This window comes from Lathamus discolor, chromosome 3 (assembly GCF_037157495.1).
Source record: "Lathamus discolor isolate bLatDis1 chromosome 3, bLatDis1.hap1, whole genome shotgun sequence".
Taxonomy (NCBI): Eukaryota; Metazoa; Chordata; class Aves; order Psittaciformes; family Psittacidae; genus Lathamus; species Lathamus discolor.
In genome coordinates, this window is record NC_088886.1 from 75,173,108 (window position 1) to 75,200,841 (window position 27,734).

The 27,734-nt window shown below is 57.2% G+C and overlaps 3 protein-coding genes across 26 annotated transcripts in view; 1 reads left to right on the top strand and 2 right to left on the bottom strand.

Moving 5' to 3' along the window:
- The window catches only part of LOC136009704 (poly(rC)-binding protein 3), a 50,931-nt gene extending 41,576 nt beyond the window's left edge, over nucleotides 1–9,355 (bottom strand). For 16 of the 18 annotated variants that reach the window (XM_065669846.1, XM_065669845.1, XM_065669842.1 and 13 more), the window contains exons 1-2: nucleotides 9,244–9,355; nucleotides 1,320–1,431 (exon numbers count right to left, since the gene is read on the bottom strand). The gene's annotated coding sequence lies outside the window, so the exon portion shown is untranslated. Of the gene's footprint in view, nucleotides 1–1,314; nucleotides 1,432–9,243 lie in introns of all 18 variants that reach the window. The other 2 variants (XM_065669830.1, XM_065669829.1) reach the window with 2 other exon arrangements.
- A 1,818-nt stretch (nucleotides 9,356–11,173) lies between these two features.
- SLC19A1 (solute carrier family 19 member 1) lies at nucleotides 11,174–16,576 on the top strand. 3 transcript variants are annotated; one of them, XM_065669855.1, is made up of 6 exons: nucleotides 11,174–11,410; nucleotides 13,527–13,824; nucleotides 14,444–15,164; nucleotides 15,403–15,595; nucleotides 15,680–15,821; nucleotides 15,923–16,576. In XM_065669855.1, the coding sequence occupies exons 2-6, from the start codon at nucleotides 13,600–13,602 to the stop codon at nucleotides 16,112–16,114; spliced, it is 1,473 nt and encodes a 490-aa protein (XP_065525927.1). In that variant the 5' UTR covers nucleotides 11,174–11,410; nucleotides 13,527–13,599; the 3' UTR covers nucleotides 16,115–16,576. The 3 variants fall into 3 exon arrangements, with proteins under 3 accessions (XP_065525927.1, XP_065525924.1, XP_065525926.1); XM_065669852.1 differs by having other exon boundaries at nucleotides 11,175–11,410; nucleotides 14,444–15,191; XM_065669854.1 differs by lacking the exon at nucleotides 11,174–11,410 and adding an exon at nucleotides 12,368–12,601 and having other exon boundaries at nucleotides 14,444–15,191.
- Nucleotides 16,370–27,734, bottom strand: part of COL18A1 (collagen type XVIII alpha 1 chain) — a 37,056-nt gene continuing 25,691 nt past the window's right edge. For all 5 annotated transcript variants that reach the window (XM_065669851.1, XM_065669849.1, XM_065669848.1 and 2 more), the window contains 40 exons: nucleotides 26,152–26,235; nucleotides 26,014–26,073; nucleotides 25,741–25,858; nucleotides 25,533–25,636; nucleotides 25,425–25,451; nucleotides 25,175–25,345; nucleotides 25,053–25,079; nucleotides 24,909–24,971; nucleotides 24,739–24,825; nucleotides 24,566–24,619; nucleotides 24,327–24,476; nucleotides 24,136–24,189; nucleotides 23,932–23,976; nucleotides 23,091–23,231; nucleotides 22,935–23,006; nucleotides 22,819–22,845; nucleotides 22,671–22,715; nucleotides 22,484–22,546; nucleotides 22,105–22,140; nucleotides 21,944–22,033; nucleotides 21,836–21,865; nucleotides 21,649–21,675; nucleotides 21,483–21,545; nucleotides 21,303–21,377; nucleotides 21,176–21,211; nucleotides 21,035–21,088; nucleotides 20,735–20,809; nucleotides 20,495–20,557; nucleotides 20,274–20,316; nucleotides 20,119–20,181; nucleotides 19,992–20,035; nucleotides 19,797–19,919; nucleotides 19,560–19,704; nucleotides 19,406–19,479; nucleotides 19,186–19,314; nucleotides 19,033–19,068; nucleotides 18,348–18,620; nucleotides 18,070–18,267; nucleotides 17,719–17,834; nucleotides 16,370–17,634 (listed from right to left, as the gene is read on the bottom strand). In XM_065669851.1, the coding sequence (XP_065525923.1) occupies nucleotides 17,421–17,634; nucleotides 17,719–17,834; nucleotides 18,070–18,267; nucleotides 18,348–18,620; nucleotides 19,033–19,068; nucleotides 19,186–19,314; nucleotides 19,406–19,479; nucleotides 19,560–19,704; nucleotides 19,797–19,919; nucleotides 19,992–20,035; nucleotides 20,119–20,181; nucleotides 20,274–20,316; nucleotides 20,495–20,557; nucleotides 20,735–20,809; nucleotides 21,035–21,088; nucleotides 21,176–21,211; nucleotides 21,303–21,377; nucleotides 21,483–21,545; nucleotides 21,649–21,675; nucleotides 21,836–21,865; nucleotides 21,944–22,033; nucleotides 22,105–22,140; nucleotides 22,484–22,546; nucleotides 22,671–22,715; nucleotides 22,819–22,845; nucleotides 22,935–23,006; nucleotides 23,091–23,231; nucleotides 23,932–23,976; nucleotides 24,136–24,189; nucleotides 24,327–24,476; nucleotides 24,566–24,619; nucleotides 24,739–24,825; nucleotides 24,909–24,971; nucleotides 25,053–25,079; nucleotides 25,175–25,345; nucleotides 25,425–25,451; nucleotides 25,533–25,636; nucleotides 25,741–25,858; nucleotides 26,014–26,073; nucleotides 26,152–26,235 (3,399 nt within the window). In that variant the 3' untranslated portion in view covers nucleotides 16,370–17,420. The remainder of the gene's footprint in view (nucleotides 17,635–17,718; nucleotides 17,835–18,069; nucleotides 18,268–18,347; nucleotides 18,621–19,032; nucleotides 19,069–19,185; nucleotides 19,315–19,405; nucleotides 19,480–19,559; nucleotides 19,705–19,796; nucleotides 19,920–19,991; nucleotides 20,036–20,118; nucleotides 20,182–20,273; nucleotides 20,317–20,494; nucleotides 20,558–20,734; nucleotides 20,810–21,034; nucleotides 21,089–21,175; nucleotides 21,212–21,302; nucleotides 21,378–21,482; nucleotides 21,546–21,648; nucleotides 21,676–21,835; nucleotides 21,866–21,943; nucleotides 22,034–22,104; nucleotides 22,141–22,483; nucleotides 22,547–22,670; nucleotides 22,716–22,818; nucleotides 22,846–22,934; nucleotides 23,007–23,090; nucleotides 23,232–23,931; nucleotides 23,977–24,135; nucleotides 24,190–24,326; nucleotides 24,477–24,565; nucleotides 24,620–24,738; nucleotides 24,826–24,908; nucleotides 24,972–25,052; nucleotides 25,080–25,174; nucleotides 25,346–25,424; nucleotides 25,452–25,532; nucleotides 25,637–25,740; nucleotides 25,859–26,013; nucleotides 26,074–26,151; nucleotides 26,236–27,734) is intronic.

The window sequence follows — 27,734 nt, forward strand, 5'->3', positions numbered from 1 at the left end:
TCAAATGCCTTACTGAAACTGCTGGCTTGCACAGACCCCAGGCTGCTGTTCTACGTACGGATGTGGGAACGGGGCTGGGAGAAGGGATGGGATGTTGGACAGGAGCATAGGAAGGCAGAAAACTGAAGACACATTCCTGGTGGGGATGTTGTGATGTTTATCAATGTGATGCTTCAATAACCACTTATTGCAGGAAAGCATCTTCACTAAGAGAATGCAATTGTTGGACAGATTTGGGTCATGAGCACTTGTAGGAGGACAGTTTTGGGACATGGTCTCAGGCTGGACTCTCAGCTCCCCTGGACATGTCCTGGCTTTCCTGGGCTTGGCAATAGGGATCCCATCCCCAAGACCTGCTGCTCTCAGGGAGACGCAGTGGGGAAGAGACAGAGCCCTCTAGGGATGCGCTCCTAAGCGCATCCTTCCTTCAGCTCATGGCTACAAAGCCACCCTCCAGCCCCAAAAACAACCCTTTAGAGGTGGATATATCTCTCAGAAGCTGCCCATAGTACATAGGAGCTGCAGACAGTGGCCTTAGATGATGCACGCTCAAGACCAGGCATAACCAGTACCCATCAGACACCACCACTGACCATGGACAAGCCTCCAAGCAGGTTGTGGGGCAAGTTCTACTCCTGCTGCACCATACTGAGTCACCTGGAACCTCCATCCCCTTACCCAAAATGCACCATGTTGTTGCAGGGACAGGCTGTTGCTCTGGTCAGGCTCTCCTAGGATTTTACATGAGGAAAACAGGGATTAACAAAACTTGGAAAAGGAAAGAGAAAGAACAGAAGCGGATTTGTCTGTGAAACATTGCTGCTTTATGGAACTGTATTCTCACTCAGAGATGTGTCTCCTCTTCTTCACTAATGGAAAATGCTGCCCTGCTGTCCATTTGTGATAGTCAATGCCTGGGACAACACAATGGCCCCAGGCCAAAGCAGATCTATTTTAGTAACAAAAGCAAGAGTGGCTGATGGAAACAACCCCGTCTGTGCGCTTCCCAACTGAGCTGCTTGGCGTGGTCTTAATGGACCCTTATTGCATGCAGAAAGAAGGCAGCCAAGTGCAATGAGGGCAATGGCAGCAATAGGAGACCTGCATGGATGCAGAGGTCCCAGCCTCTCACTGAATCCCTGTGAGCAGCATTGCAGGGAGCAAAGCCCCTTCCCATAGAGCCAGGTCCCTGCAGTGCAGCAGTTCCTCCCTCTGCAGAGCCCAACCACATCCTCGCTGTGGTTTATAGCCCAAGGGAGAGCACAGTGCAGAAGACACCCCCAAAACCAGGATGTGGAAAGGGACTGAGCTCACCTTACCTTACCCTGCAGGCTGGCCTGGAGCTCCAGAGTGATTCCTCAGAGGATCCAGTTGCACCAGAAAAGGGCATTGCTGAGCGCAGGATGGAAAACGGTGGTCCACAGCAGGAGCCTGCAGAGTAGGATGTGGTAGAGATTAGGCACATGGAGGGGAAGGACACCCAATGGATGCTTATCATCCAGGAAAAGGGAATTTCAGAGGGAAAGGAAACATAGCTTGAGTTGGGAGGGACAACAGGATGGGGAGCATCACCTCCAGGTTGTTATAGGGCAGGCAGCAAAGCCCTGCCTATGCTTTTCTCTGCATGCAGAGCAGGTTGGGCAGGTCTTACCCCATGAACAAGGGAAGTCATCCAAAGAGCTGGGTTGTGGAGGGTCATAGAATGATTTGGGGTGGAAGGGACCTTAAAGCTCATCCAGTTCCAACCCCTGCCACAGGCAGGGACACCTTCCACTAGAGCAGGGTGCTCCAAGCCCCGGTGTCCAACCTGGCCTTGAACACTGCCAGGGATGGGGCAGCCACAGCTTCTCTGGGCACCCTGTGCCAGTGCCTCAGCACCCTCACAGGGAAGAGCTTCCGCCTAAAAGCTCATCTCAGTCTCCCCTGTTCTGGCAGGTTAAAGCCATTCCCCTTGTCCTGTCCCTACAGGCCCTTGTCCAAAGCCCCTCTCCAGGCCTCCTGTAGCCCCTTTAGACACTGGAGCTGCTCTGAGGTCTCCCCTTAAGGAGCCTTCTCTTCTCCAGGCTGAACCAGCCCAGCTCTCTCAGCCTTTCATCCAGAAATGAAACTGCAATGGGAATAATCCCGCACATTCCAGTGGCATTGGGCAACAGGTTATCTGTATTGCTCTCTTTTTTGCTGCTGCTCCCTATTAAGTTAACTGGAGCATGCATTACCCATCAATAACATCCATCAAGCAGCCTCAACCATTAATAAGCCAAGTGCCAGAGGGCACAAAAGCCTCTCCATCACCCAAAATACCAGGGTGAGCTGCAGGCCCCACTCACTGCTTGGACTTGGCGCTGCTCTGGATGTGCTGGGGCAGGTTGTGTGTGCTAAGGGGGAATCCTCCTCTTCCCAATGACTCATTAAGAGCCAAGCTCATCCCCAGCAACCTGGACACCAGGTGATGACACTGCCATGGGAAGGAGCCCATCTGCAGGAGGGGAGCCCATGGAAGCCCCGGAGGTCAGGCTGCAGTCCCGCCTGCTGCTCACAGCAGCGTCAGCACTAAGATCAGAGCAGGATGCTCAGGGCTGCATCCCTTTGGAGCTTGAAAGCCTGCAAGGATGGAGACTATGCAGCCTCTCCCAGCAACCATCTTCAGAATGAATGCTTTTTCCCTTATAACACCCTATATGTCTCTCTAAAGGGACGCTATGTCCCCCAAAGGAGTGACTGCATCCCCAGCTGGTGTCACCTACAAGAAGGACAGGTCTCAGGATGGATCCTGAGGAACTCCACTACACAAGCAAAGTAAATGTTGAATCCCACTGTCCCAATCATAACGGACAGAGAGGGAACAAAACCAAATCCCAAACCAGCCAAAAAGGATGGGAAACCCAAACTGCATCACACAACTGGAGGAGCAACGGGAGCAGTTTGTGATCCAGAGCAGGCAACAGGGAAGGACATGGAAGCATTCTGCACCCTAGAATGCCTAGCCAGCCCCTCACCACCTTAAAACCAGCAAGAGCATCCTCCCAGCACTGATGTTGTGACTGAATCCCAGGCAACAGGGAAGCACAAGGGCAAAACAGCCCCAAGCAAAGGAATCCTTGGTAATGGCTTGTTTCCATGCCCATCAGCACAAACTCCTGGTCACTGAGTTCAACATTGAGAAAAAGAAGGAACCCCCCCGAACCATGGCATCACATGTGCATTTTGACAGACAGGAACAAGGGGGCTCAGACATGGATTCATAGAATCATAGCATGGTTTGGGTTGGAAGGGACCTTAAAACTCATCCAGTTCCTATGCCCTGAGGAACTGGACACCTTCCACTATGGCAGGGGGTTAGAACTGGATGAGCTTTAAGCTTCCTTCAACCCAAACCACTCTGGAATTCTATGATTCTATGATTTGATGTCCTCTTGCTTTGCTGCAATCCCCCAGGGAAAACACAAGCTCTTTGGGAAAACCTCACTGTGCAGCTGGTGAGGGATACACCAGACAGGATGGGGATGTCTGCCCACCGCATCTCCGTATCCCTGAGCTGCGGTACACCTTTGAGATGGGAACATCAGCATCCATCTGTATTGTATCCCCAGCCCCATTCCTGTTGGAGGGAACCCTGCTCCCATCAAGTCAGGCTGCTGCTCAGCTGCTTTGGGGTCTTCAGTGCTGCCGCTCATGGTGCAGAGGAGAGAAGGCTCCTTCCCTGACCCGTGTTCCCATCATCCGCATTACCGGGTGTTTTATGCAGACAGAGGCAATGATTTTAATGTCCTAGTGAACAAGCTGTCAGGACGCATCAGCCTCAAAAGGCAGACTTCAGAGATGGCTTCTCCTCCCAGGCACTGCCTAGGCAAGGAAAACCAATTCCAGCTCTGCACATACACACACCATGCTTGTGCCAGCACTGCCTGTGATTTTCCAGCCTTCAACAAAACACCCTTCAAACCCCCATTCCTCAACAGCAGCGTGAGCCCAAGGCTGGAGGGCTGTAGATGGGCACAGCCGTGGGGCAGGCAGAGGGGGCAGCCCCACGGGCAGGAGCATGATGTGATGGGACCTGAGCACCTGTCAGGAGATGAGCTGAGAAAAGCCATGAGCAGAGCTGACATCAGCCCCCTAGGCAGGTACCTAATGAGCAGAGACATTGTCCATTTGGGGAGAGAAGGTAAAGATAAGAGATTTCCAAGCTGACACCTGGCTGCCTCCATCGGTATTCCTGGTAAGGGATGGGGAATGCAGGGCAGTGGGTCCCACCATGGGCAGTGGGTGAGTGGGATGGGGACAGCATCATTGTCTCAGCATCTCACTTGCACTGCCTAGAGCTCCCCTCTTTATTATCTCTGGGAACATCCCTATGGGATCTGGCAGGGTCCCAGATGTCCCCATGTCTGATGAAAAGGGACCAATGGGGGAGCATGGTCCTGGGTCCAGTGGCACAACAGACCTGCTCTTGGCCAGGATCTGGGCACAGGCAAAGGCTCCCATGTCCTGTGGTCCATAAAGCCTGGAGCCCCAGCATCACCCCTCTTGCTGCTTCCACAAATCTAGTCCAGTCAGTCCCTATAAACCCAGTCTCCATAGCCCACTTGTCATCAGCTCTTCCCTAACTTCCCGCCAGCCTCCCTGCTATCCACCACCTTCAACCAGCGTCTACTGATAACACAGGAGCAACAGAGCAGGAGAAGGGAGAGACCCATATCACCCCTCGGTTTTCCCCTTTGGAAAACCTGGCTCTAAAAACATTAATGAGTCAGCAAACTCCCCCTATTTACCCCTGTTTACCTATAAAAGCCTGGCAGGCACTTTATAGTCCACCTGGGAAAGCCCGTATTGAGATGCTTTCCTTCCCTACCTCCCTGCCTGCTTTTCCAAAGACAATCATAGAATCATTGAATCCCAGCCTGGTTTGCTTTCAAAGGGACCTTCAAGCTCATCCAGTTCCAACCCCCTGCCCCTGTTTAAGTCTCTTGGGGACCATCCCAGGTGGAAGGGGAGGTCCAGAAATGCCCCGCCCACGATGCCCTGGACCAAAGACAACATCTGGGGCACAACCACTCCTCCCCAGCACCCGATGACCTGCTGGGCTGGAGCAGATGGAGTGGATGCAAATCCCCCTGTAAGCCAGGGAAGGGGAATAATCTCCTAGAGGACAAATCAGCGGCAAGGGGGGAAACCCCAGCATCCTGCCTTTTCCTTCCTCTTCCAGCAGATGCCAGCAGCATCCAGCATTCCTGCAGGGACCACAGCATCCCTGAGGGTCGAAAAGGTAGGGCTGGGGTCTTGGATACCCGGTGGAGACCTGGCTTAGGGACAAGCAGGCTCTTCATTTAGGTGGCAAGAAGTCCTTGGTGGGCTTAGGAAGAGTTGGGAGCAGCCACCAGAATGAAATGTACCATCTACAGTGGAATCCATGGTACCTCCTCGCCTGTGCGGAAGGATAGGGATTAGGTCCATTGGACTGGGCCAGTTTAAGTCCTCAGGATGGGATCTGGAGAACCAAATGTGTGCTCTGCAACACGCAGACATCACTAAAAGATGTGATGCACTGATGACGTTTAAAGGTCTTTTCCAGCCTAGCTGATTCTATGGCAAAGCACCAGAGCCAGAGCTGAGCTCCAGCAGCAGACATCACCCATGGCCAAGCCTAACCTCTGCCTTTCAGAAGGGTGTTTGTGCCCAAAAGCTCCCAAAGCAGAGATAAGCCCAAGGAGACCCAGAGCTTGCATAGCCCAGTCCTGCTCATGCAGCCATTCCCAAGCAGCCTACACTTTCCAATCCATTTTCCTTCTGCTCCAGAGGCGAGGAGTTCAGCAAATCTGGTACAGATCTCTGCGGCAGGGACTGCTGTTGATGACAGGCACATTAGATCTCAGAAATGGGTGAGAAGAGGAGGCTGCAAGCCAGGGGAAGGATGGAGACCATACAGGCTGGGGCACCTGGGCATGGATTGCATCCTGGTCCTCTGAGGGAGGCGCACGGATGGCCAGCAGAGTCCTGGATGAGGTGTAACACACATCACCTCAGACTCACAGAACCAACCAGGTTGGAAAAGACCTCTAAGCTCATACAGTCCAACTGCTCCCCAGCCCTGCCAAGGCCACCACTGACCCGTGGCACTGAGGCCTCGTCTCCACGGTGTGTGAGCACTTGCAGGGACGGTGACTGCAGCCCTGCCCTGGGCAGCCTGTTCCAGTGCCTGAGTACCCTGTGGGGAAGGAATTGTTCCTCAGCTCTATCTAAACCTCCCCTGGTGCAGCTTGAGGCTGTTTCCTCTTGTCCTATCCCTTGTTCCTTGGGAGCAGAGATAGTTTAATGTCCCAGGAGTGTGTGGCCCTGGGGACCACAACCACCCAAGCTGTGCAGTGAGAGCAGGCAACCTCAGGGGAGGCTGGGCGCAATGATGCTCCAGGGCTGCTTTTTTGCACCATCCTCCCCATCACAGCCCTGCATGTCCTCATGGAGTCCATCCTGCGCATCCCTGAGGCACCCTCCTCCCCTGACACAAACCATTCCACATAGCCACATGAGGAGAATCTCCCCCAGCATTATGGGACGGTAGGAAACATGGATTTTGCCACCACAGCAGAGAGGCTCAACTGCCTGATACAGAGAAGGGCTTATGGATCTCCTCTCTATAGCTGCCCAAGGCATTCCCTTCATGTTATCACTACAAAAAAAAGCCTTTAAGTAGTACTTTGTTCTCCATATTTGAAGGCCAGAGACACAAAGCAAGTCAGAGTGTGAGTTACTCCCTCTGCTCCATCTCCTGCCCCAAGCAGGGCCGTTCCAGAGATGAATTCCAACCTGAAACCTCCACATCCCACCATTTCCAAGCCTTCCATTCTTTCTCTGCTCTTCCATAACATATAAAAGGGTTAAAATATTCACTGCAGGCACTGAAGTGATGCCCTCACCCACTGCCATCATCAAGAGCTCTCCTTCTTATCATCTCAGGGATAAGCCAGCATCACTCTGGGCACCCCTGGATCTGTGGTGCATAAGTATCCCCCAAACAATGGGCCCTGATGAAGGAGATTGGCTGCCAGCAGCAAGGATGCTGAAGCAAAGATGTCATAACCAGGAATGTGCACCCATGACATGGGAGGACACTGGGGGCAAAGCCTATGCCATGCTGTGTTTGCCATGGTGGTGACCCACAGCAGCACTCCCAGCCCCACACTGGCTGTGCTTTGGTGCTTCATACAATCCCAGCCTGGTGTGGGTTGGAAGACACCTTAAGGCTCACCGTCACAGGGAAGAGCTTCTGCCTAAGAGCTCATCTCAGTCTCCCCTGTTGTGGCAGGTTAAAGCCATTCCCCTTGTCCTGTCCCTTCAGGCCCTTGTCCAAAGCCCCTCTCCAGGTATCCCGTAGCCCCTTTAGGCACTGGAGCTGATCTAAGGTCTCCCCTTAAGGAGTCTTTGCCTCCTTCTCCAGGATGTCCTGGTGCTGGTTGCTCCCCAGGTCCACATCCTGGGGACACCCATTTAGACACTTCACTATCACACAGCACCAGAGATGCCACCCCTCCAATTCCTTAAGGACAAACAGGAATTGCTTGGAAGCAGCTTTTCCCAATCTGGGGCCCTCCCACTTGAATTTTCCCAAACCCCATCACCTTGTGCTGGGAATGTCGGGACAAAAGGGTTTTACTCCTTGATGGCAGAGATTCCTGAGTCATCCTCCAGTCCATGCCCTTGAAATGGAGCCAAAAAAGCTTTTACCCAGAGCAGGCAGCAGATCAGGATACCAGATCTGGAGCTCCAGGATTAACCCCTTCCTAGGAGACACTGGCTTGCTTGCCCTTGCATGCAGACCCTCTTTCCCTCTCCTCAATGAAGGCTTCCCCCTCTGAGTTTTGGGGTTCAACAAAGGGAAGAAGCAGTTGAAAACATAATTCAGAAGCACTTTGAGCATCCCTTAACTACCTCCCAGCGGGGTCTGGCAGTGGTTTTAGCAACTGCATCCTTGGCCATCAAACAGGGGTTTCCCTCTTGCATCCTCCCATAGGCCACTATGGAAATGCTCCTAGAAAGCATGGATTAGGTGATGGAGACTTTGAGTGCTGCTTTACCTCCAATGGGGCTCTCCCTCCCCAGACCTACAGTGAGAGATGGTCTGCACTAGGTGATGCTCTCCATCCCCTCCACTTCTAGGGACCCATGTCCACCTCCCAAACCCTGGCACGGGATGCCACCAGGACCATCATTCCCTCACTAATGCATCCCTTGGGATGCAGACTCTCTTTGCTTGCAAGGATGGAGAACATGAACCGTCCACAGCCAGGAAAGCCTGGAACGCAGCACCCAGCTTCTACCCCACACCCCTGGCACCATGGAACCCTATGGGGCACCACAGCCCTGGAGGTGGCTGCCCCGTAGCGCTCTGTGCAATGGCCACGCAGCATCTGCTCTGGGGTGGGGATGCTCTGCAGCACTGAGGCCACTGGAGGATGCTCCTCACAGCATTGGGCTGCTACAAGGAGGCATTTTCCACCCTCTTCCTTCCCAGCATGGGTCAGCAAAGCCCCACATAGACTCCAGGAGGAACTTACTGAGAGCAGCTAGACAATGAAGAGCCAAATAGACCTACCCCTCTCAACCCATGGGATGAGGGGTGGTGGGAGGCACATGCTGATGAGCCAGCCCCATTTCAGAGGGAGAACAAAAAAGTCCCAGCTGGGTAAATGAGCTCTCAGGAGATGATTCACCCACCTGTGGGGGAAGCTTGGAGGCTCCACAAACAAGGCCTGATCCCTCTTCCTCCCCACATTGATGCTTGGGATGCATCTGTCCCATAAGCTGCTCAGGAACAGCCACAGTGTGACGCTAACACCCAAACCCCCACCCAGGACTCACCCTCCACAGCATCCTGCCCGTCACCCATCCACACCCATGCTGGACCAGTCATCCCATTTGGGGACCCCCTTTGTGGTGCCAGGACACCACTGTGGGGCTTGTTTGGGCAGAGAAACTTGGAGCCAAGCAGCATCAGGCTCCGCGATGGAAAACTCTCAGCAGACTCATAGGAACTCACGGGGCGGGTGGGCGGGGAGAACCCTCGGGGCAGGAAAAGGGGGGATCGCGCTGTGTTCCCCGCGATGCCACCAGCACCCCCCCTCCATGCCCCCGAGTGGGGGACCCGACACCTCCCACCCGACGGATGGGTCGAGGGCAGCCCCGACAGCCCGGTCCCGATAAACAACGCGAAGGGAAGCAAACAACGCCCCAGGGAAGGCAAAGCCCTACCTGTTCCCGCACCGACGGACGACAAGGAGGGCTGTAGGAAGCGAAGAGAGGGCGGGCAGGGGTAGGCAGTAAGAGGAGACGAGCGGATGTGCCCTGCCCGGCCCCCCGGCTCTGCCCGGCCCCCTCCGGCTCTGCCCGGCCCCCTCCGGCTCTGCCCGACCCACCCGGCTCTGCCCCTTTCCTTCCCTGACCAAGCCCCAGTTCTTGCCCCTGATCCTTGGTCTACCCCACCTTCTGCCGTGCCCCAACCCCAGCTCCTGCCCCTGTCCCAACCCCAGCTCCTGCCCCTGTCCCATCCCTTGTCCGTGCCTCTGCCCATACCGCAGACCCTGCTCAAGCCCCTTCCGCAGCATCAGCATCATCATCAGACCTTCACACTGCCCCAGCTCCTGCCCTTGCTCCTACCCAGTCCCTGCTCCTGCCCCAGCTTCCCCCTGCTACAGCCCCTGCTTCTGTTTCTTCCTGCCCCTATCCAGCCCCTTCTCATTCTCCAGCCCCTTCCCCTGCCCCAGTTCCTGCCCCTTCTCCTGCCCTGCCCTATCCAGCTCCTTCCCCTGCCCCAGTTCCTGCCCCTACTCCTGTCCTTGTTCTGATCCAGCCCTTTCTCCTGCCCCAGTTCCTGCCCCTTCTCCTGCCCTGCCCCTATGCAGCTCCTTCCCCTGCCCCAGTTCCTGCCCCTGCTCCTGTCTCTGGCCCTCTCCAGCCCCTTCCCCTGCCTCATCTCCAGCCCCAAGCCCCAGCATCCAGGCACTGGGGATGCCACCCCTTAGGCTTGGGGGGTTGCTCCCCCCATGTGAGCCCTGTGCTGCGAGTACCCTGCCCTCTCCACAAATGCATCTGCCCACCCGGCCCTGGCACCCTTGGGTGTTATCCCAAGCTGGGGGAGCCTGGCCAGTGACTGGGGCTGGTAGTGGCAGCATCACTTTGTCAAGGGACACACACTAGGGTGGGTGCGTGGGGGTCCCAGTGTCCCCAGACACACACCCTAGGGTGTTCCTGCTGCATGTAAGGAGGCTGACACTGTCCTGGCATGGAAAGACAAGGTCCACAACACAGGCAGGGGGTATATGGTGGACATGGAGAGCCTATGAACACACGTGCTGGGGTCTTACCATTCTCCCCAGGACTGGTCTCCTCTCCTGCGAGAAAACTGCTTTGGGGGTCAAACATGCCATCATTTAAGACAGGACTTGGGATGTCCCCATCCTCAATAACACACCCTGGCTCTACCCGTTTGGCTGAGAAAAGGAGGGAAAACCCAAGTGTAATAAACGCAGGTGCAGGCTCTGCCACGCTGGTTTGGCGCCAAGCACCAAAGGGGCTTGATGGGGTGGGAAGACACCAGGCTGGCCCCCCCCCAGCCCTGGATAGGAAGGGTGTGTGATGATCCCCAGATATCCTGGATCCCGCTGCCACACTGGAGGCAGCAGCACATCAATATTTCAGTGGAGTACCCGAGCCCTGTCAGGTTGCATTTGCTTCCAGCAGGATGAGTGCTGGAACAGGGGGTGGAGAGAAGATGCTCTCAGATGTGATGATGAGCCCTCCACCAGCTCCAAGGCCCCATCCTTCGTTTCCCTGTATGGATGCTCTTCCCTCTGGGACCGGTGGAGGTCCGTGCTTCAATCCCTGTTGTAAAACATGCTGAAGTGGAGTGCTCTATGGAATAAATCCAAGCCGCTTTGGGCAGCGGGGCATTAAATCACAGCGGGGAGGCCAAAGCGGAGGAATGCGATAGCGAGAGGGGCCACGCAACCCAGAGGCCACAGTGGATGGGAGAAGTAACCCTCCGGCTCGGAAGGGAGGCGTTTCCCCCTTACCCCCCCTCCACGTCTCGGGTACACAAGCACACGCTGAGAGCGTTGCCCCGGCCCTCCAGGGGCTGGCCAGGCTCCGGCTCCTCCTCTTCATCCTCCTCCTCTTCCTCTGCCTCCTCCTCCTCCCCTTCCTCCTGCCCGCTGCACTGTGGAGCTTGTAGTCCCCGGGATGCCCCGCGCATGGGGCACGGCCACGTTTTCTGAGCACCCCCTATTCCCTCCGGCATCCTCCTCGTCTTCCTCATCCTCCTCCTCCTCGCTGCTGATCCGGCTCTCAGCGGGACCATAGGGAGCCCCGGGACCCCCGCACCGTGCCCGGGCCCGCTGCTTCCATGCCCACTGCCCCCCAGGTACGGCCCCGAGGGCTGCGGGGGTACGGGGTGCTGCGGTACCCCCGGTGCTGCGGTACCCGGCGTACCTACAGGGATGCGGGTGCCCACCGGGTGCCGCTTGGGATGTGGAGTGCCCCCACGGTCTCCCTCTTCCATGTGTACCCCAATCCCTTCTTGAAGGAGCAGGGTGTTTGGGGGGGGGGGTGGAGAATGCAGAGAGGTGCCCACACAGTGGATGAGGATGTATTCTGGGGAGGTTCCTGCTTTGTTTTATGGACCAAAACATCCCTATCGCCTCGGTGGCTTTCCCACTATGTCGCGCTTTAGCGGTGCCACCAACATGTGGCTATGGGGAGAGCATCCCCCTATGTCCGTCCACCCCCCCCCACTTTGGTCCTGTCCCCTCTGTCCCTTGGTGGCTTTGGCTCCTATGAGGAGTTGTGCTGGAGCTCTTGGCCGCGGGTTGACAAGCGCATGATGGCGATCCCTTGCCAAGGTCACAGCATGATAACCCAGTGGTCAGGTTCACACTGCCCGTGCCCTGCACCCTCTGTTCTGGAGGGAGAACAGCACCGAGCCATGAGCGTCCCTTGGGGTCTGCACCCGCTTCCCTGGGAGCAGCGGATGGGTCTGGATGGATGGGTTCGGGGCTTGGGGTACCTGCATGTGCGGGGACACACGTGCCATGCGTTCAGAGCCAGCACCCCAGGGGACGGTGGCACCAGGGCACCCACACAGAACTGGCTTTAGTGCACATGGTTTCCTTTGGGTCAGGGAAACATCCATCCCACATGGTTGGGAAAGGAAATGGGGAGCAGTTTGGAGCGGAAGGTAGACAACAGCCCATTGGGATCGCATTGCATGAACCGCCCCTCCTTCCCGGATCGCACTGCGTGGCCCCCCCCCCCCCCCCCCCTTCCCGAGAGTCTCTGCTGGAGATGGTGATCGCTCACATCTGAGAAGGATAAGTGGGGATGGGGCATAGTCCAGGAGGGCACAGCACAGGGCTGGGGTGGGCATTCAGTGGGGGTTTAGCCATTGTTCCTTGCCCTTCCTGGCGCAGAGCCCCTTCCAGCACCAGCAAGCACGCAGTAAGGCTTGAAGCCTGGGGACCTATTTAAGGGTTATTTACCCCCCTATTTTGCCTGGCTGTGAGCTTGTTTTGGCAATGCTTATGTGCTGAAATCCCATGGGAGTGCCACTGGAGCGGTGAGTCCTCACTGGGGCACATGGGCAACTTTCTTCCTGCTGCTGGTTCTGATCATGGCCAGCTTTTCCCAGCTTTTTCCCACATTTTCTCCCCATTAGCCGCTTGTGTTATGTGGAAGGGGGTTCTCATCACGCAGGGTGGCAGTGGTGGGGGCATGGGCTGGGACCGTGGACTTGTTATTTAATGGCTGTGATTAGCTGCTCTGAGATTAGCAGGGTCATTGGGTTTCTAGACCTTGCTCCCGTGGCGTGCATTGGCACACAGGGATTTTTATGGCTCAAAAAGCACTTGTGGGAGTAGGGAGCACGTAGGAGGACACCCAGTCCCTGCCTTCATCCCCTGACCACTGATCAGGCCTTCCTGGCACTGCCAGCTTTCCCATGGATAAATCTTGGGATTTAAGTATTTAATCCCCCTCCAGACCATGAACCTTTGTGGTGCTTTGCATCTTCCCCACGCTGGGTGATGCTGTGTGAGCATTGCATCCCACCAGGGGAGAGCAAAGGGGTAGCCACAAGCCTATGGTATCTAATAAAGGTGGCCCCATACCCAGTGTGCACAGGAACTCACTTTCACAACCAGCACCATCTGCCTCCGGAACATCCCTGGTGCAGGGTATCTGCATCCCTCCACCTCTGGGTCTGCAACTCTGCTTCAGAGAGGGGGTAAAGCCCAACTCACTGACTCCTAAATGGGAGCAGAAGATGATGGGAGCCGAGGAAGCAAACCCAGGAGCTTCCTGCATCCAGGCTCTTTGAGAGGAGATGCCCAAATGCTGCCTGAAACGGGCCCCCCCATCTTTCCTGCACAGCGAGCCTGCTTTTCCTCTTGCAAGAACATCTCCTGGGGAGAAGGTGGTGCTGTTTATTTGCCTTGTGATTATAGAGGAATTTGAGCCCGTGCCAAAGGCTGCTTTCTCCCCAGGAACTGCAGCGACGTGGCTTTCGATGCATCGGAGTGCGCCTGCGACGGGCTGCCCACAAAGCCCATCTAGCTGATGGTCCCCGGGATAATGCCGCTGTCCTGCTGCAGAGCCAGTGGAGCCATGCCCAAGAAGGATGAGGATGCCAAAAAGCCGGCATCGGAGGCAGCGCCGGACCGGCATTGGAAGCTACAAGTCTTCTACCTCTGCTTCTATGGCTTCATGACACAGATCCGGCCTGGGGAGAGCTTCATCACCCCCTATCTCTTGGGGCCTGATAAGAACTTCACACAGGCAGAGGTGAGCCACAGATAGCCTGTTCCCCTCTGGTGTCCCTCTTTTCATCACTCTGGGGCAGGCCAGAGCATCCTCCTGTGGTTCTGGGGTGCAGACGGGTGCCACATTCCAGCAAATGGGGCATGCGGTGGGGGATGGAAGTGAGAGAAGGTGATGTGGTATGGGTCTGGCTGGCAGCATGTCCCTGTGCCACCACACTGCAAGGGAACCCTGTCCCCTAAGTCCCAAGCTCAACTTTCCCCAGCACTTAAAGCCTTGTCCCCAGGCTCACAACCAGTTATGAGGGGTGATGCCAAAGCCCTATCCCACTAAGGGAGACCCTCCCATGCTGGTGTGCATTTGCAGAGGGCTGAGCACTGCCGAGCTGATGGCAACGATGGGGTTAGATGAGGAGGGGCCCCATGCTGTTGTCCCCCGACCAGGGGATGCTGGCTCCGGTCCCAGCAGGCTGCTGTGTCCGTGGGAACTCCACGTTCCCAGCATGGAAGGGGGCCGAGTCTCAGCCATGCACCCAGCTGAGAGCTCCATGAGCCACATTCCTTACAGAGGAGGGGGATCAGTGGCTTGTTCCTATGGGCTGGGGATGTCATGGCCATGCTCATCCCCTCCTTGCACGTTGCAGGTGACCAACGTGATCACACCAGTGCTGACCTATTCATATATGGCCATGCTGGTACCCATCTTCCTACTGACGGACTACTTGTGCTACAAGCCAGTGCTGGTTCTGCAGAGCCTGAGCCACATCTCCATCTGGCTGCTGCTGGTATTGGGTACCTCTGTCCTGGCCATGCAGCTGATGGAGTTCTTCTATGGCATCACCATGGCCGCTCGCATCGCCTACTCCTCCTACATCTTCTCCCTCGTCGCTCCATCCCGCTACCAGCGTATGGCCAGCTATTCTCGCTCCGCTGTCCTCCTGGGTGTCTTCACCAGCTCGGTGCTGGGCCAGCTCTGCATCAGCTTGGGTGATGTCTCCTTCCTCACCCTCAACTACGTCTCGTTGGGCTTTGTCAGCTTCGGCCTCATCCTCACCCTCTTCCTCAAGCGGCCCCGGCGCAGCCTCTTCTTCAACCGTCCCAGTGGGGCCATGGATGGGGCTGCACCCACTGAAACAGACAAGATGGCAGGGGGAGACGGTGGCAGGGGGACAAAGGGATGGAGGGACATGGCACTGTGCCGGATGCTGCGGGAGGTGGGAGCGTTGGCCAAGCAGCCCCAGCTTCGGCTCTGGTCCTTGTGGTGGGTCTTCAACTCAGCTGGTTACTACCTGATGCTGTACTACGTGCAGATCCTCTGGAATGAGATCTACCCAGCCACGAACAACCACCGTGTGTACAACGGAGGTGTGGATGCTGCATCCACGCTGCTGGGTAATGCTTGCGTTGTTGGGGACAGTGTGGGATGTGTGGGAATACTGGGGGGGACTCCACCGCCCTGCTGCATCCCTGGGAATGGCAGGTCTTCATTGCGGTTTTGGGGTGTTTTAATAGGGGTAGTAGGGTGAGCATCATTAGGCTGGGGGGGATGTGAGGTGGTCCCATGCTGGTGAGGTGTTTACAGCATCCTTCATCCTCTCTCCAGGGGCTGTTGCCTCCTTTGCTGCTGGCTACTTGAAGATCCGCTGGAAGCTGTGGTCAGAGCTGGTGATCGGGATGGTGACGGCTTTCCAAGCGGGATTATTGCTGCTCATGAACACCACCAGCAACATCTGGCTGTGCTATGCTGCCTACGTCCTCTTCCGTGGCTCCTACCAGTTCCTAGTGCCCATTGCCATGTGCGTGGTACCCATGGAGACCCACTTCCACCCCAGCAATGGGGCTGGTACCAGGGGCTCACTGATGCTCCATCTCTTCCCCAGTTTCCAGATTGCTACGTCCCTCTCCAAGGAGCTCTGCGCGCTCATCTTCGGGGTCAACACCTTCTTCGCCACGGTGCTGAAGACCATCATCACCATCATTGTGGCTGACAAGAGGGGCTTGGGCTTGTCCGTGCATCCCCAGGTAGGGATGGGGAGGCATCGAGGATGGAGGTGGTTCCTTAATGGTGTGGGATGAAGGTGGGGGCTGCAAGCGTGGTCCTCTCCCCACTTCCTCTTTTGCAGTTCTATGTGTATTTCGGCTACTTCACGCTGCTGGCGGTGACTTACCTGCTGGCGGCTGTTGGTGTAGGCATCCGGTACAGCCGCCACAAGCAGCCAGGAGAGCTGGCGTTGGGCAAGGAACCATGCCAGGTCCCTGCAGAGGTACCACCAGCACAGGAGCAGAAGCTGGATGCTGGTGCTGTGCGAGCTTGAGCGCTGGCACCGTGACCACTGTGGTTGGGTCTTGACTCCGTGAGCATCACCATTCACGTAGACTGATGTCCCACCATTGATGCGTGATGGACACAACCCCTTGGGACCTGTTTTTGGAAGGGCTGTGGTCCCCCCTGGCCACAAACATAAGCAGGATGTCTGTGGCTGCCATCACTTGTGACCACACAGGGCTATATGAATGGGGTGCTATGGTTCTCCTGGCCATCACCTCCCCATCATCGTGCAGAGCCAGCCTACGAGAGGATAACTTTTCTTTATTCAGTGCCTTTAGAAAATGGTTTATAGGACACAACTGACACAAAACCAAACCAATCCACAGGCTTTAAACTGCATTAATGACACAAAATACAGCAGACTGTAAGAAATAGAGACCGTGTGATTCATCACACAGCTTTTATGGTAAGAAGTCCCATACAATAACACAAAAAAGCTAGTTACAAATGGATCTTGTCTTTCTTTTTGTTCTTTAGCACCTTAGGTTTGCCCACCCCCCTTTCAAAGCAGCTTTGCTGCACCTCAGCCCTTAGCGTGCAGCAAAGCTGGTGTTGGGGAAGGGAAGGGTAATGGCGGTGCGTGCCCTCAGCACCACACATGCATGTAAGCACATGCTAAGGGCATGCCTGGCCCCACATTGGGGCCACCCCATTTCCCCAGTCCCTCCCTGTGCTGGTGTGGGGTGTGTGGAGGGGACGGTCCCCCCCCTGCAGCTGCTGGCTGGGAGGTGGATGTGAGAAGATGATGATGATGGGGGACTGGGTGGGATGGGCCTTGCGTTGGTAGGATGAAGACCATCTATGGGGAGCCCTGGCACTGCCATGGGATGGTCCCTTGCGTGGGTGGGATGCTGGGGTTTTGGCTGGAGAAGACTCCATGGCCTCAGCATCAGGGATGGGCAAAGAAGAACCCTTCTTCTTCTTGGGTCCAACCCCAAGCTCCTGCTGAAGACTGTGGGGCCGGGGGGACAGTCAGAGGACCCCTGTAGGCTTCCCAGGAGGACACACCACATACCCCTGGAAAGAGCATCTGAGCAGGTCGGGAGACACAAGCTGAAGTGGTTAAATATTAGGAGTTAGAAGTGGAGCCAGAGGAGGAGGAAGGCAACCTGACCACCTGCAAACCTCTGCCAACCGCAGGTGATGATGATGATGGTGATGATGATCTCTTTGGTCTGTGGGAGAAGCAAACCCTGCAGGGCAAGGGCATGTGGGGCCTGAGGACCACAGGGGTGCCGGGCTGGCTTAACCTTCCCTGGGGAGATGCGGGGTACCCAGGGGACAGGAGGGTATCACTTTTTGGCAGCGGTCATGAAGCTGTTCTCGATGCAGAGCACGATGAAGGTGTGTTGGCAGCTGCTGGCCTCCTGCTCCAGCAGCTTCCCAGAGCCCAGGGAGGAAGCCTGCCCAGTGGCTGTGTTCTCCTCTGTCCTCCATGTCTCACAGTAGCTCTCGGGCAAGCGCCGGCCCTTGGCATCTGAGCCATGCCAGACACTCTTCTGGGGCCTGCAAAGGAGGAAGGTGGGGAGCTGCTGCTGCCCTACACAGTCCAGACCCCATCTTCATTCTTTTCCCCCATCCGTCACTCACCATCCTGCATCCCTCAGGACATCCCGGCCGTCGAAGGAGAGGATGCGGGAACCGGCTCGCAGCGGAGCCCCACTGCCCGTGAAAAGGGCTTCCCAGTTAGTGAAGAGCACTTCATCCTGGTAGGGGGATGGAGAAAGAAGGGAGAAGGGGCATCATAGGAGCTCTGCACAATCTTCATAGAATCCCAGCCTGGTTTGGGTTGGAAGGGACCTTCCAGCTCCAGCCCCGTGCCATGAGCAGGGACACCTTCCACTAGAGCATTTCCCATCCAACCTGGATGCTCACTGCCAAGCAGATGGATAGGGGCTCACAGGCAGTGCTGTTGGGAAGGGGACGGGAGCACACACATACCCGGAGGTTGACGATGGGCACGGTGGCACGGTCAGCCCTGCGCACGATGCTGTAGAGGTCCTGCAGGCGGGAGGACAGGAAGGCGCGGAAAGTGCCGGCCAGCCCGACCTGCCGGGCTTGTTGGAAGCACTGAAAGTCAGCCCCGCGGATGCCACGCATGCCACCGCTCAGCGGCGTGTTGAGGGCCACGAGGTGAAGCTGCCAAGAGGGGACAACATTGAGGGACACAGCTTCATCAACCAAGAGCATCGCATCACCTCCCCTCCAGCAGCACTCACAGCAGGCTGGAAGTCCTGGTGCACGTGGGCAGCCACCGGGGCTGGATCCGGGCGGCGATGGATGTAGTAGCTGTTGAGGAGCTCGTGCTGGTGATGGAGCAGGGGCTGCTCGGGCAGGCGGTGCTGGTTGGCCACCACCTCGTCCCCGCGCCAGGGTCGGGCGGTAGGAGAGGGACTGTGATTGCGGAGGGGATGCAGGGGACCACGGGGCTGCAGAGCGGGCTGAGGGCCGCTGTAGTGGATGCTGGGCAGCTTGTCATACACCTCGTTGTCCTGGGGAGGGAGGGGAGATGGGGTGAGGGTGGAGATGCCCTCAGTGGGAGTAAAGATAGAGATGCAGGTGGAGATGAAATGGTTGGAGATGGATGGAGATGGGGATGGTTGGAGGTGGGGGTGGCTGGAGATGGAAATGGGAATGGCATGGGGATGGTTGGAGCTGGGGATGGAGATGGTTGGAGATAGAGATGAAGATGGAGATAGGAATGGCATGGGGATGGTTGGGGGTGAGGAAAAAGATGCAGGATGGAGGTGGAGATGTTGGGGAGGGAAATGGGAATGGCATGGGGATGGTTCAAGCAGAGGATGGCGATGGTTAGAGATGGGGCTGGAGATTGTTGTAGATGGAGACAGTCAGGGCTGGGATGAGGATGGGGATGAAAGATGTAGCTGGGAGACAAGCACTCACCAGAGCCGAACTGGGCATCACGGTGTGCTCCTCCAGCTGCAAGGCAGAAGCACATCAGTTCCGAGCTGCCCACTTCCCTCCCCCCCGAACCCCCCAAACCCGCCTGTGGCATCCTGTGCTGATGCCACCCCAATGGGTCCCATCCCAGCTCACCAGGATGCGGCGGATGCCACCACGCAGGCGCACGTAGAGCTCCTGCCGGTCACTGAGGAAGATGAGGCTGCCCTCGGGCAGGTCCTGCGCGGTGCTCAGCATCGCCTGGTACGTTGGCAGGGTGCGGAGCTGCGGGCACAGAGCATGGTGATGGTGGTGATGGGGATTAGGGCTCAGCTGATGGATGGCAACCACCTCCCTGCCCAGAGCTCTGCCTCACCCCCAAGGACATCCCGCTACTGCCTGGTGGTCCAGGGGGTCCTGGTGGTCCAGGGGGTCCAGGGATGCTGATAGCTGGTGGGGGAAGAGGGGGGAGATGGGGAAAGCTGCAGCATGGGGAGGGGTGCGGGGGGTGCAACGGGGAAAGTACTCACCTTGTCTATGGGGACCAGGGAAGGAGGGTGGACCAGGGGGGCCGGGAGGGCCAGGAGGGCCCTGCCGCCCCTCATAGCCGATTCCTGGGGGGCCCTGCGGTCCAGGAGGCCCTGGCAGGCCAACGATGCTGTCCCCTTTGGGACCCTAGGCAGTGTGAGAGCATCCCTGGAGCAAAGCACCCAGGGGTGCCTCTGCCCCCCCATGCCCCTGTCATCCCTGCACCATGGGGTACTCACTGGCAGCCCAGGGTAGCCCTGGGGCCCTGGTGGTCCTGGCAGCCCAGAGAGGCTGGGGCTGTAGATGGGGGTGCTGCCCGGCTCACCCTTCTCACCCTTTGGACCTGCGTCCCCCTTGTCACCCTGCAGGACGGCACAGCCTTAGGGTGGGCATTTGGAGTGCAGCCGGTACCCATAGGTAGGCAAAGGGCTTACCCGCAGGTTGGCACCAAAGTGACTTGGGTCATAGGGGAAGTGGCCTGTGGAGAAGGGAGAAGGAGAGGAGAGGATGGGCATGAGCCACCCCCTGCCCACCTCTGCCCTATGGGGACTGGTCACCTACCTGGGGGTCCTGGGGGTCCAGGATCACCCTTCTCTCCCTTTTGTCCTGGGAACTGGTGGAAACCTGCATGGAGAAGCAGAGATGTCATCCCATCATTCCGTCTCTAATGGAGGTACCACCCTGCTGGGGACACCAGGAGAGAGACACCCTCTTACCAGGGAAGGCTGGCAGCACGGGATGCCCAGAGTCACTGAAGGCCTGTGGGAATGCAAAGGAAATGGCTGCAGCATTCTCAGTGTGATTCTGATCCAGCCCCACATGCTGGATGCCACTGGAGGATCCTCCATCCCATCCAGCCAGGCAAGGGGCACTGGGGGGGGACCTGGTGACCACCCCTCAGCATCCCCCCCATCACCATGCCCATGTTGTTACTCACATTACTGTTGTCATACACTATGCTGCCAGGGGGCCCGGGGGGCCCTGGGGGGCCTGGTGGACCCTGGTGGGGAGAGAAGCTGTGTCAGGGTCCTGCAAGATGGGCTGTCCCCATAGGGGAAACCAAAGGCCATTGAGGGGCAATCAGTCCCTGAGGAAAGGAGGCATTGGACTGGGGTCCATAGGAAGCCTCTTAGTGTGTGTACCCGGGGTGGTGGGGGGGGGTATCAGTGATGCTCACCCTCAAGCCCATCATGCCACTGACATCAGCGGGGTCCCCCTTCTCGCCCTTCAGCCCATTCATTCCAGGACGTCCCTGTTGGATGAGCAGCACAAGGATGAGCATCATTCCCCTCCCAGTGTCACTTCCAGCACTGTGGCATCACCTAAAGCACCCCAGCATCGCCTCCAGCACCCTGGCATCACCCTGACCCTCAGTGGCACGGCAGAGGTTGGGATGCAGGATGTGCAAATGGGATGGGGGGGGTACAGTGGAGGAAGCGATGGCTGAAGGGACAAACAAACCGGGAGCAGGTCTTACGGGTCTGCCTGGGAAGCCGATCTCTCCCTTCACCCCTGCTCGTCCCTGGGGACCCTGGAAGGCGAGATGAAATGAGGATGCTCAGAGCAGGGACACCCTCATGGGATACGAGGAGGATGGGGATGGTTGATGGTGACTTACGGAGGGTCCTACTGGTCCTCGTAGCCCTGGCTCCCCCTGTGGATAGTGGAGTGGAAAAGGGCATCACCACTGGGCCTTCCTGCCACCCATCCCATGGGATGTGCTCCCATTCCTGCAGTGCACCCACCTTTTCTCCTTTCACCTTTGCAGTGACCACAGTCCCATCGGGGCTGATGATGACACCAGGCTCCCCTTTCTCCCCCTGTAAGAAAGGAGGAGGCGCGAGGGGAGATGCAGGGATGGGGGTCTCCCCACCCATAGCATCATGACTGGCACCCAGGCAGGATGGGGGACGTGGAGCAGTTACCTTCAACCCTGGAATGCCCTGGGGACCAGATGCACCCTTGTCTCCTTTTGGTCCCACTGGGCCCTGCAGTGAGGAGCACAGAGCCTTTATCAGTCCCAAACCCCCTTGAAAGCATCACCGAAGCTTGCTTTCACCCCTGTGGTCCCCAACCCTGCCAGGGACTCACCGGGAAGCCAGCATGACCTGGTCTGCCCTGTGGAGAGAAGCAGAGATGCTTGAAGAGCAAATCCCTCTTCCCCTTGGGGTTGGACTAGATGGGCTTGGAAGGTCCCCTTCCAACCCAAGCTGTTCAATGATTCCCAAAGGAAGCAGTACCCTCCTCCAATGGGAATGGGTGGTGGGAAGGCACCTACCTCTGGACCAGGAAAAGCCATCAAAGACTTCTGGAAAGGAAGACAAGATGGTTTTTTTCACACTGTGGTGTCCCTCAGTCTGTCCCCCCCACAGGAGCTCTCACTTACATCTTCACTTGAGACACCAATGACCTGCCCAGGGGTACCAGGGGGGCCAGGGGGACCAGGCAGCCCCACACCATCTTGTCCACGCTCGCCCTAGAGAAGACACAAGCCATCAGTGCCCATGCCATCAAGTGCCTGTCCCCAGTGTCCCCAGTGTCACCCACCTTCTCACCAGGGCTGCCTCTGTCACCTTTGGGTCCCTGTAAGGAGAAGCAGGCAGGGGTGAGCTTCTCACTTAGCACCTCACAAGCTGAGACCCCTCTACTCCTGCCTGCACCCAGCAAAGACATTCAGGCCATCACCATCACTGCCACCTCTGCCTGCAAGGGCCAAGTTGGGATGCTCCCTCATGGAGGTGGTGGTGGGCAGGGTGATAAGATGATGGGGACAGGATCCTAAGCACATGGTGAGCCTGGTCTTAGAGCCGAGGAATAGCTAAAGGCATCAGTGGGGTTGGATTTTGGCTGCTGGGGATGGAGCTGCTGCAAGCGATGAAGGATGGAGTGAGAGGGCTGATGGAAAGGGGGTGCTGATGCTCCCTACCTGTGGTCCAGGGAAGCCCTCTAGGCCAGGGCGACCATCCACACCAGGAACACCAGCATCTCCCTGCAAGGAGATGCAGGAAAGGGTGAGATGCAGGATGGAGCATCCTCCCAGCCAGGATGCTGCCCGGTGTCCTGCAAACCCAAGTGCTCACTCACAGCTCATCCCAATCTCCTGGCATCCCTACCTTTGGTCCCGGCAAACCAGGCTGCCCGGGGCTGCCAACCTCCCCCTACAAGGAAAGAGGTGTCAAAGCAGGAGCATCCCCACAGCCTGCCCATGGGCGTCCTGCAAGGATGGAGCCGGGTGAAGAAGGTGTTTGAGGAACTCCTCACCTTCACCCCTGGCAGTCCTGGCACCCCCTGCAAGCAACAAGAAGGGGTCCATAAGGACTGGGTGGTGGGAAGGGATATGATGCTCCAGGGAGGAGAGGAGGGAAGCACAGAGCTACCTGTGGTCCTTCAGGTCCACGTGGTCCAGGGGAGCCACTGGCAAACAGGAGCCCCGAGCCCTCCATGTCACCCTAGGTTGGAGGGGGAGACGGGATTGAGCCATGTCCATACCCAGCTCCATTCCATCACCCCTCATCACTGTGGTCATCACTTACAAATCCAGCATCGTAGCCTGGCCCTGGTGGTCCTGGGGGGCCAGGGGGTCCCGGTGGTCCACGGGGTCCCATGGGCCCAGGAAGACCGGCTAAGCCTGGTTCTCCTGGGGTTCCTGCTGGTCCCGTTTCTCCCTTGCTGCCCTGCAAAGGCGATAAGGAAAACAAGGTGAGAACATCCCATATGGAGCCAGGCTGAGAACACTGGGGCTGTTCAGCCGGGAGAAGAGAAGCTGCGTGGGGACCTCAGAGCAGCTTTCAGTGTCTAAAGGGGGCTACAAGGATGCAGAGAGGGACTCTTCATCAGGGACTGCAGTGATAGACAAGGGGTGATGGGTTCAAACTGAAACAGGGGAAGCAGCGCATCCCCTCCCATATCCCCAGACCACTCATTGGGACAGGACACGGATGCTCCCTGTCCATAGTGGGGCTTTGTGAGAAGGGGTATTGCTCAGCATGGAGCAATGGATCCTTCATCGCAGCTGGCTTCAGTTCCCCATGCAATGTGCACGGTGTCCACAAGAGGCTCGTCTACACTCAGAAATGCAGTATCATTGAATCCCAGCCTGGCCTGGGTTGGAAGGGACCTTAAAGCTCATCCAGTTCCAACCCCTGCCACGGGCAGGGACACCTTCCACTAGAAAAGGGTGCTCCAAGCCCCGGTGTCCAACCTGGCCTTGAACACTGCCAGGGATGGGGCAGCCACAGCTTCTCTGGGCAGTGCTATGGGAGGAACCCAGATGCCAGCATCCCTCTCCCCATTCCAGTGCAAGGTGATCCCCCCAGGCACCATCTCTGCCTGTGGCCTGCACATGGGACCCCCCATAAGAAGTCCCCCCAGTACCTTGGGTCCTGGTGCACCAGGGAGGCCGAGGTCACCCACGTCGCCCTGGGGAGGAGGAGGAGGAAGAAGAGGGTGTGAAGATGCTGCTTAGCTCCAGACAGGAGCCGGCTGGTGCTTCCCATCCTGGGATGGAGGGAGCTGGGACCAGGGGTGTCCGGGAGCCCTGATGTACTCCCAAGGGGATATGGGGTAGGGGACACTCACCCGCTCTCCTTTCGGCCCTGGCTGCCCGGCTGCCCCATCTCTTCCAGGAGGACCCTACAAGACACCCAGGAGCTGGCTCCAATGCAGCAGAATCCCATGGGGCTGGTGGGCACCACTGCAGGGCACAGTTATAGCCCCATTGCTATGGGGTGTCCATGGGGTGGGTTCCTTTGGCCACCCCTTACACCTACCACTGGTCCTGGGGGCCCGGGGATCCCATCCCTGCCTGGCAATCCCGGAGGTCCTGGCAGGTCCGTGTGGTTCATCCCAAACCGCCCTGGCTCCCCTGGCAAACCGGGAACACCGGGTGGCCCCGGGGGACCGGGCGGCCCTCGCGGCCCCTGGAAGAGAAGGAGGGAACAAGGGCTGAGCGCATGCCGGCATTCCCAGCTGGTGGGACAAGCACTCATCCGCACTCATCCACACTCACCCGCAGGCTCTCCAGGTCACCTCCGAAGCCAGAGCCCTCCATGTCAATGAAGGTCTTGGGGAGAAGCATAAAGGTGATGTCAGGCATCACCAACCAGGGTCAGAGTACCCATCAGCTGCATCCCATGGCGCTGGGGCTTGATGCTTCCCCATCCTTATCCCATAGGCACCTACCAGCTTGTCATGCTTGGAGGAGGGTCCTGGTGGTCCTGGGGGGCCGGGTGGTCCAGGGGGTCCCCTCGGCCCCATGCCTGGCTCACCCTGGCACAGAGGAGAGGCCATGGTTTGCAAGCACATCCAAGAGGAAGGGGGGATGGTGTCATGTCGTGAGCACCAGCACTCACCTTCTCCCCCTTCACACCAGGCTCCCCTGGCGTCCCGGGGAACCCCTGCGGCCCCATATCACCCTGTAAAGGGGTGGGGGGGTGTCAGTGTGTGGCAAGGCAAAAGTGGTGCCAGCCCCCATCACCCTGTCACCACACACTTACTGGTTTGCCGTCCTCACCAGGATCTCCCTAAGGATGGCAGAGAGGGAAGAGGTCGGTGGGCGGGCAGATAGGGAAGCGAGGAAGGGAACAGGGGATGTTTGAGGTGTAAGGAGTTGACTCACAGGCTCTCCGTCCCTGCCGGGGGCTCCATCCTTCCCTGGTGGTCCTGGGGGACCAGTGACCTGCTCCACCACCAAGCTGTCAGCGTGCCGGGATAGGGTCCCAGGGGGACCAGGGTTCCCTGGTTCCCCTTTCTGGCCCTTGGAGCCAGGGTAGCCGAAGCCAGCACTGCCCTGGGGAGGGAAAATGGGATGGATGGCACATCCTCAGGGATGTGCATGGCTTCACCCCGGCTCCTGCAGTGATGCTCACCTTAACACCTAGCTCTCCTTTCTCCCCCTGCGGGACAGCAACAAAGAGATGCAGGTATCAAATGCAGGCACATCACCAACATCCTCCATCCTCCAGCATCTCACCTACCTTTTCACCCTTCACAATGCCTGGCCTCACGATGCTGCTGGTTCCCACATCCCCTTTAAGGCCATGTTCGCTATTCTTCCCCTTGTCACCTCTGGAGCCAGTACCTGTGGGAAGGGAAAAGGGACATGGTTGTGCTTGGGGATGGCAACACCATCACGTCCCTGCTGGTGTGGCCCATGGGGAGAAAGGGAAAGCTGCTTGGCATTACCTCCCCTGGAGAGTGTCTCCTCTGCTCTGGTCCTCTCGGCTTGCTGCAGGGAGCCCCCACTGCCGCCCACAACAGGGGGAGAGGTGACGGGGAATGCATCCATCAGCCCTGGGACACCCTGTGCCAACAAGGGGATACTGCGGTGCCATTCACCTCTTGGTGCCCTCCCAAAAGGGACAGGTACCGAGACCCCATTGAGCATCTCAGGACCTCATGTCTCTAAAGCCTTGGAGTCCTGCCCATTGAGCACAGCACCCATAAGCACCAACTCACCCCAGCCTTCCCCAGGGGTTGGTGTCCACCTTCTGCCCCACTGCCAAAGTCACCAGAGACCTGCAGGAGAAGGGGTGAGCTGGGAGCAAGGGCAGCAGATCCCCAAAGCCAGCCCTTAGGTGAGCTGCAAGCACTCACCTCGTCAGCATCATCCTCTTCCTCCTCGCACTGGCGTTCAGCCACACGTGGGTCCCCATGTAGCTTCAGATCAGCAATGACTCCCTGGAAGGAAACCATGCCAAGGGTGTTCTGCATGGTGCAGAGTGCTCTGCATCCGGCATCCGTCCAGCACAGAGAGCTTCCAACCATGCAGCCCCAGTTCCCAGCACCACCGGCATGGCGTGGTAAAGCCCTGTGCCATCTCCAGTACTGGAGCAGCCAGGATCTATGCTTTACAGGGATCTTTCTGGCCGTGCTCCTTGTTTCTCCTCTCCAGAGGGCTCCCCAGCTGTAGACATCCTCTCTGCTCCAAGCAATGGCTGCTGGCAGCTCCAGTTTTGTATTTCTTAGGCTGAGCTGCACTTCATTACCATTGATTGGGGTTTTGCAAGCACTGTGCGCATCCAAGCTGCTTGTTTATACAAGGAACTGACACAAATCCCTTCCTAAGGATGCTGTCCTCAGACAAACACCCACAGAATCATGGAATGGTTTGGGTTGGGAGGGATCTTAGAGCTCATCCAGTTCCAACCCCCTGCCACGGGCAGGGACACCTTCCACTAGAGCAGGGTGCTCCAAGCCCCTGTGTCCAACCTGGCTTTGAACACTTAAAAACCCCATAATCTGTATTTGCATAGGGCACCCTGTGCCAGCACCTCAGCACCCCCACAGGGAAGAACTTCTTCCTTATATCCAACCTGAACTTCCCCTGTTTCAGTTTAAACCCATCACCCCTCATCCTATGGCTGAGCTGCCTGGGAGGGCAGCATCCCTGTCTCAGCTGGGATCTGGGTACCAGCCTGAACCCCATGGCTCCCACAGCATGCAGTGCCAGAGCCCAGCCCATGTCCTCGCTGCTGGGGTGGGACACGAGGATGCTGCCAGGATAGGATGCTGCCCATCCATCCCTCTGATCCCAGCAGGGGACCGCTCTGGGAAGCAAGCTTGGAGAGGGCAGATAGCTTCTGCTCGCTGTCTCTTCTCTGTCTGAGACACCTACAATAACATTTGGGCTCATTTGAAAGCAAAGCACATCACATCTGGGAGGGAGAGCTGCTCTCAGAAAACACCATGGGGTTAAGAAAACAACGATCAGGGGCAGCTGCAGTTCAGCCAGGCTGGCTGTGACATTATAATGTGAACATCTTGTAAATCTATTATATGATAGATAAACACCTATCATATATTATAAATATACTATATTATGTTTCTATGTGTGTGTATATGTATATACATATATATGTATATATATATATATATATATGTAACCCTCCCACCAGCAAATGTCTCCCAGCCAGATTGTGACCTCCTCCAGCTGCTTGCCCTGGTGACAGCAGCTCTATTCCACCCCTCTGCTCCCCACTGAGCATCAGCAGCAAGCTCAAGCTTTGATAAATGCAACACCCCAGCCTGGCCTTCCTGGTCCTGGCACTTACCAGTGGCACTGGAAATCAGCCTGACCCAAAGCATCCCCATGAGGATGGTTCTAAAGGCACTTTGAAGCCTTTTGCCCCAATAAAGGAAGCAGCAGCACTGTAGGTGTTATCCTGCATCCAGATGCA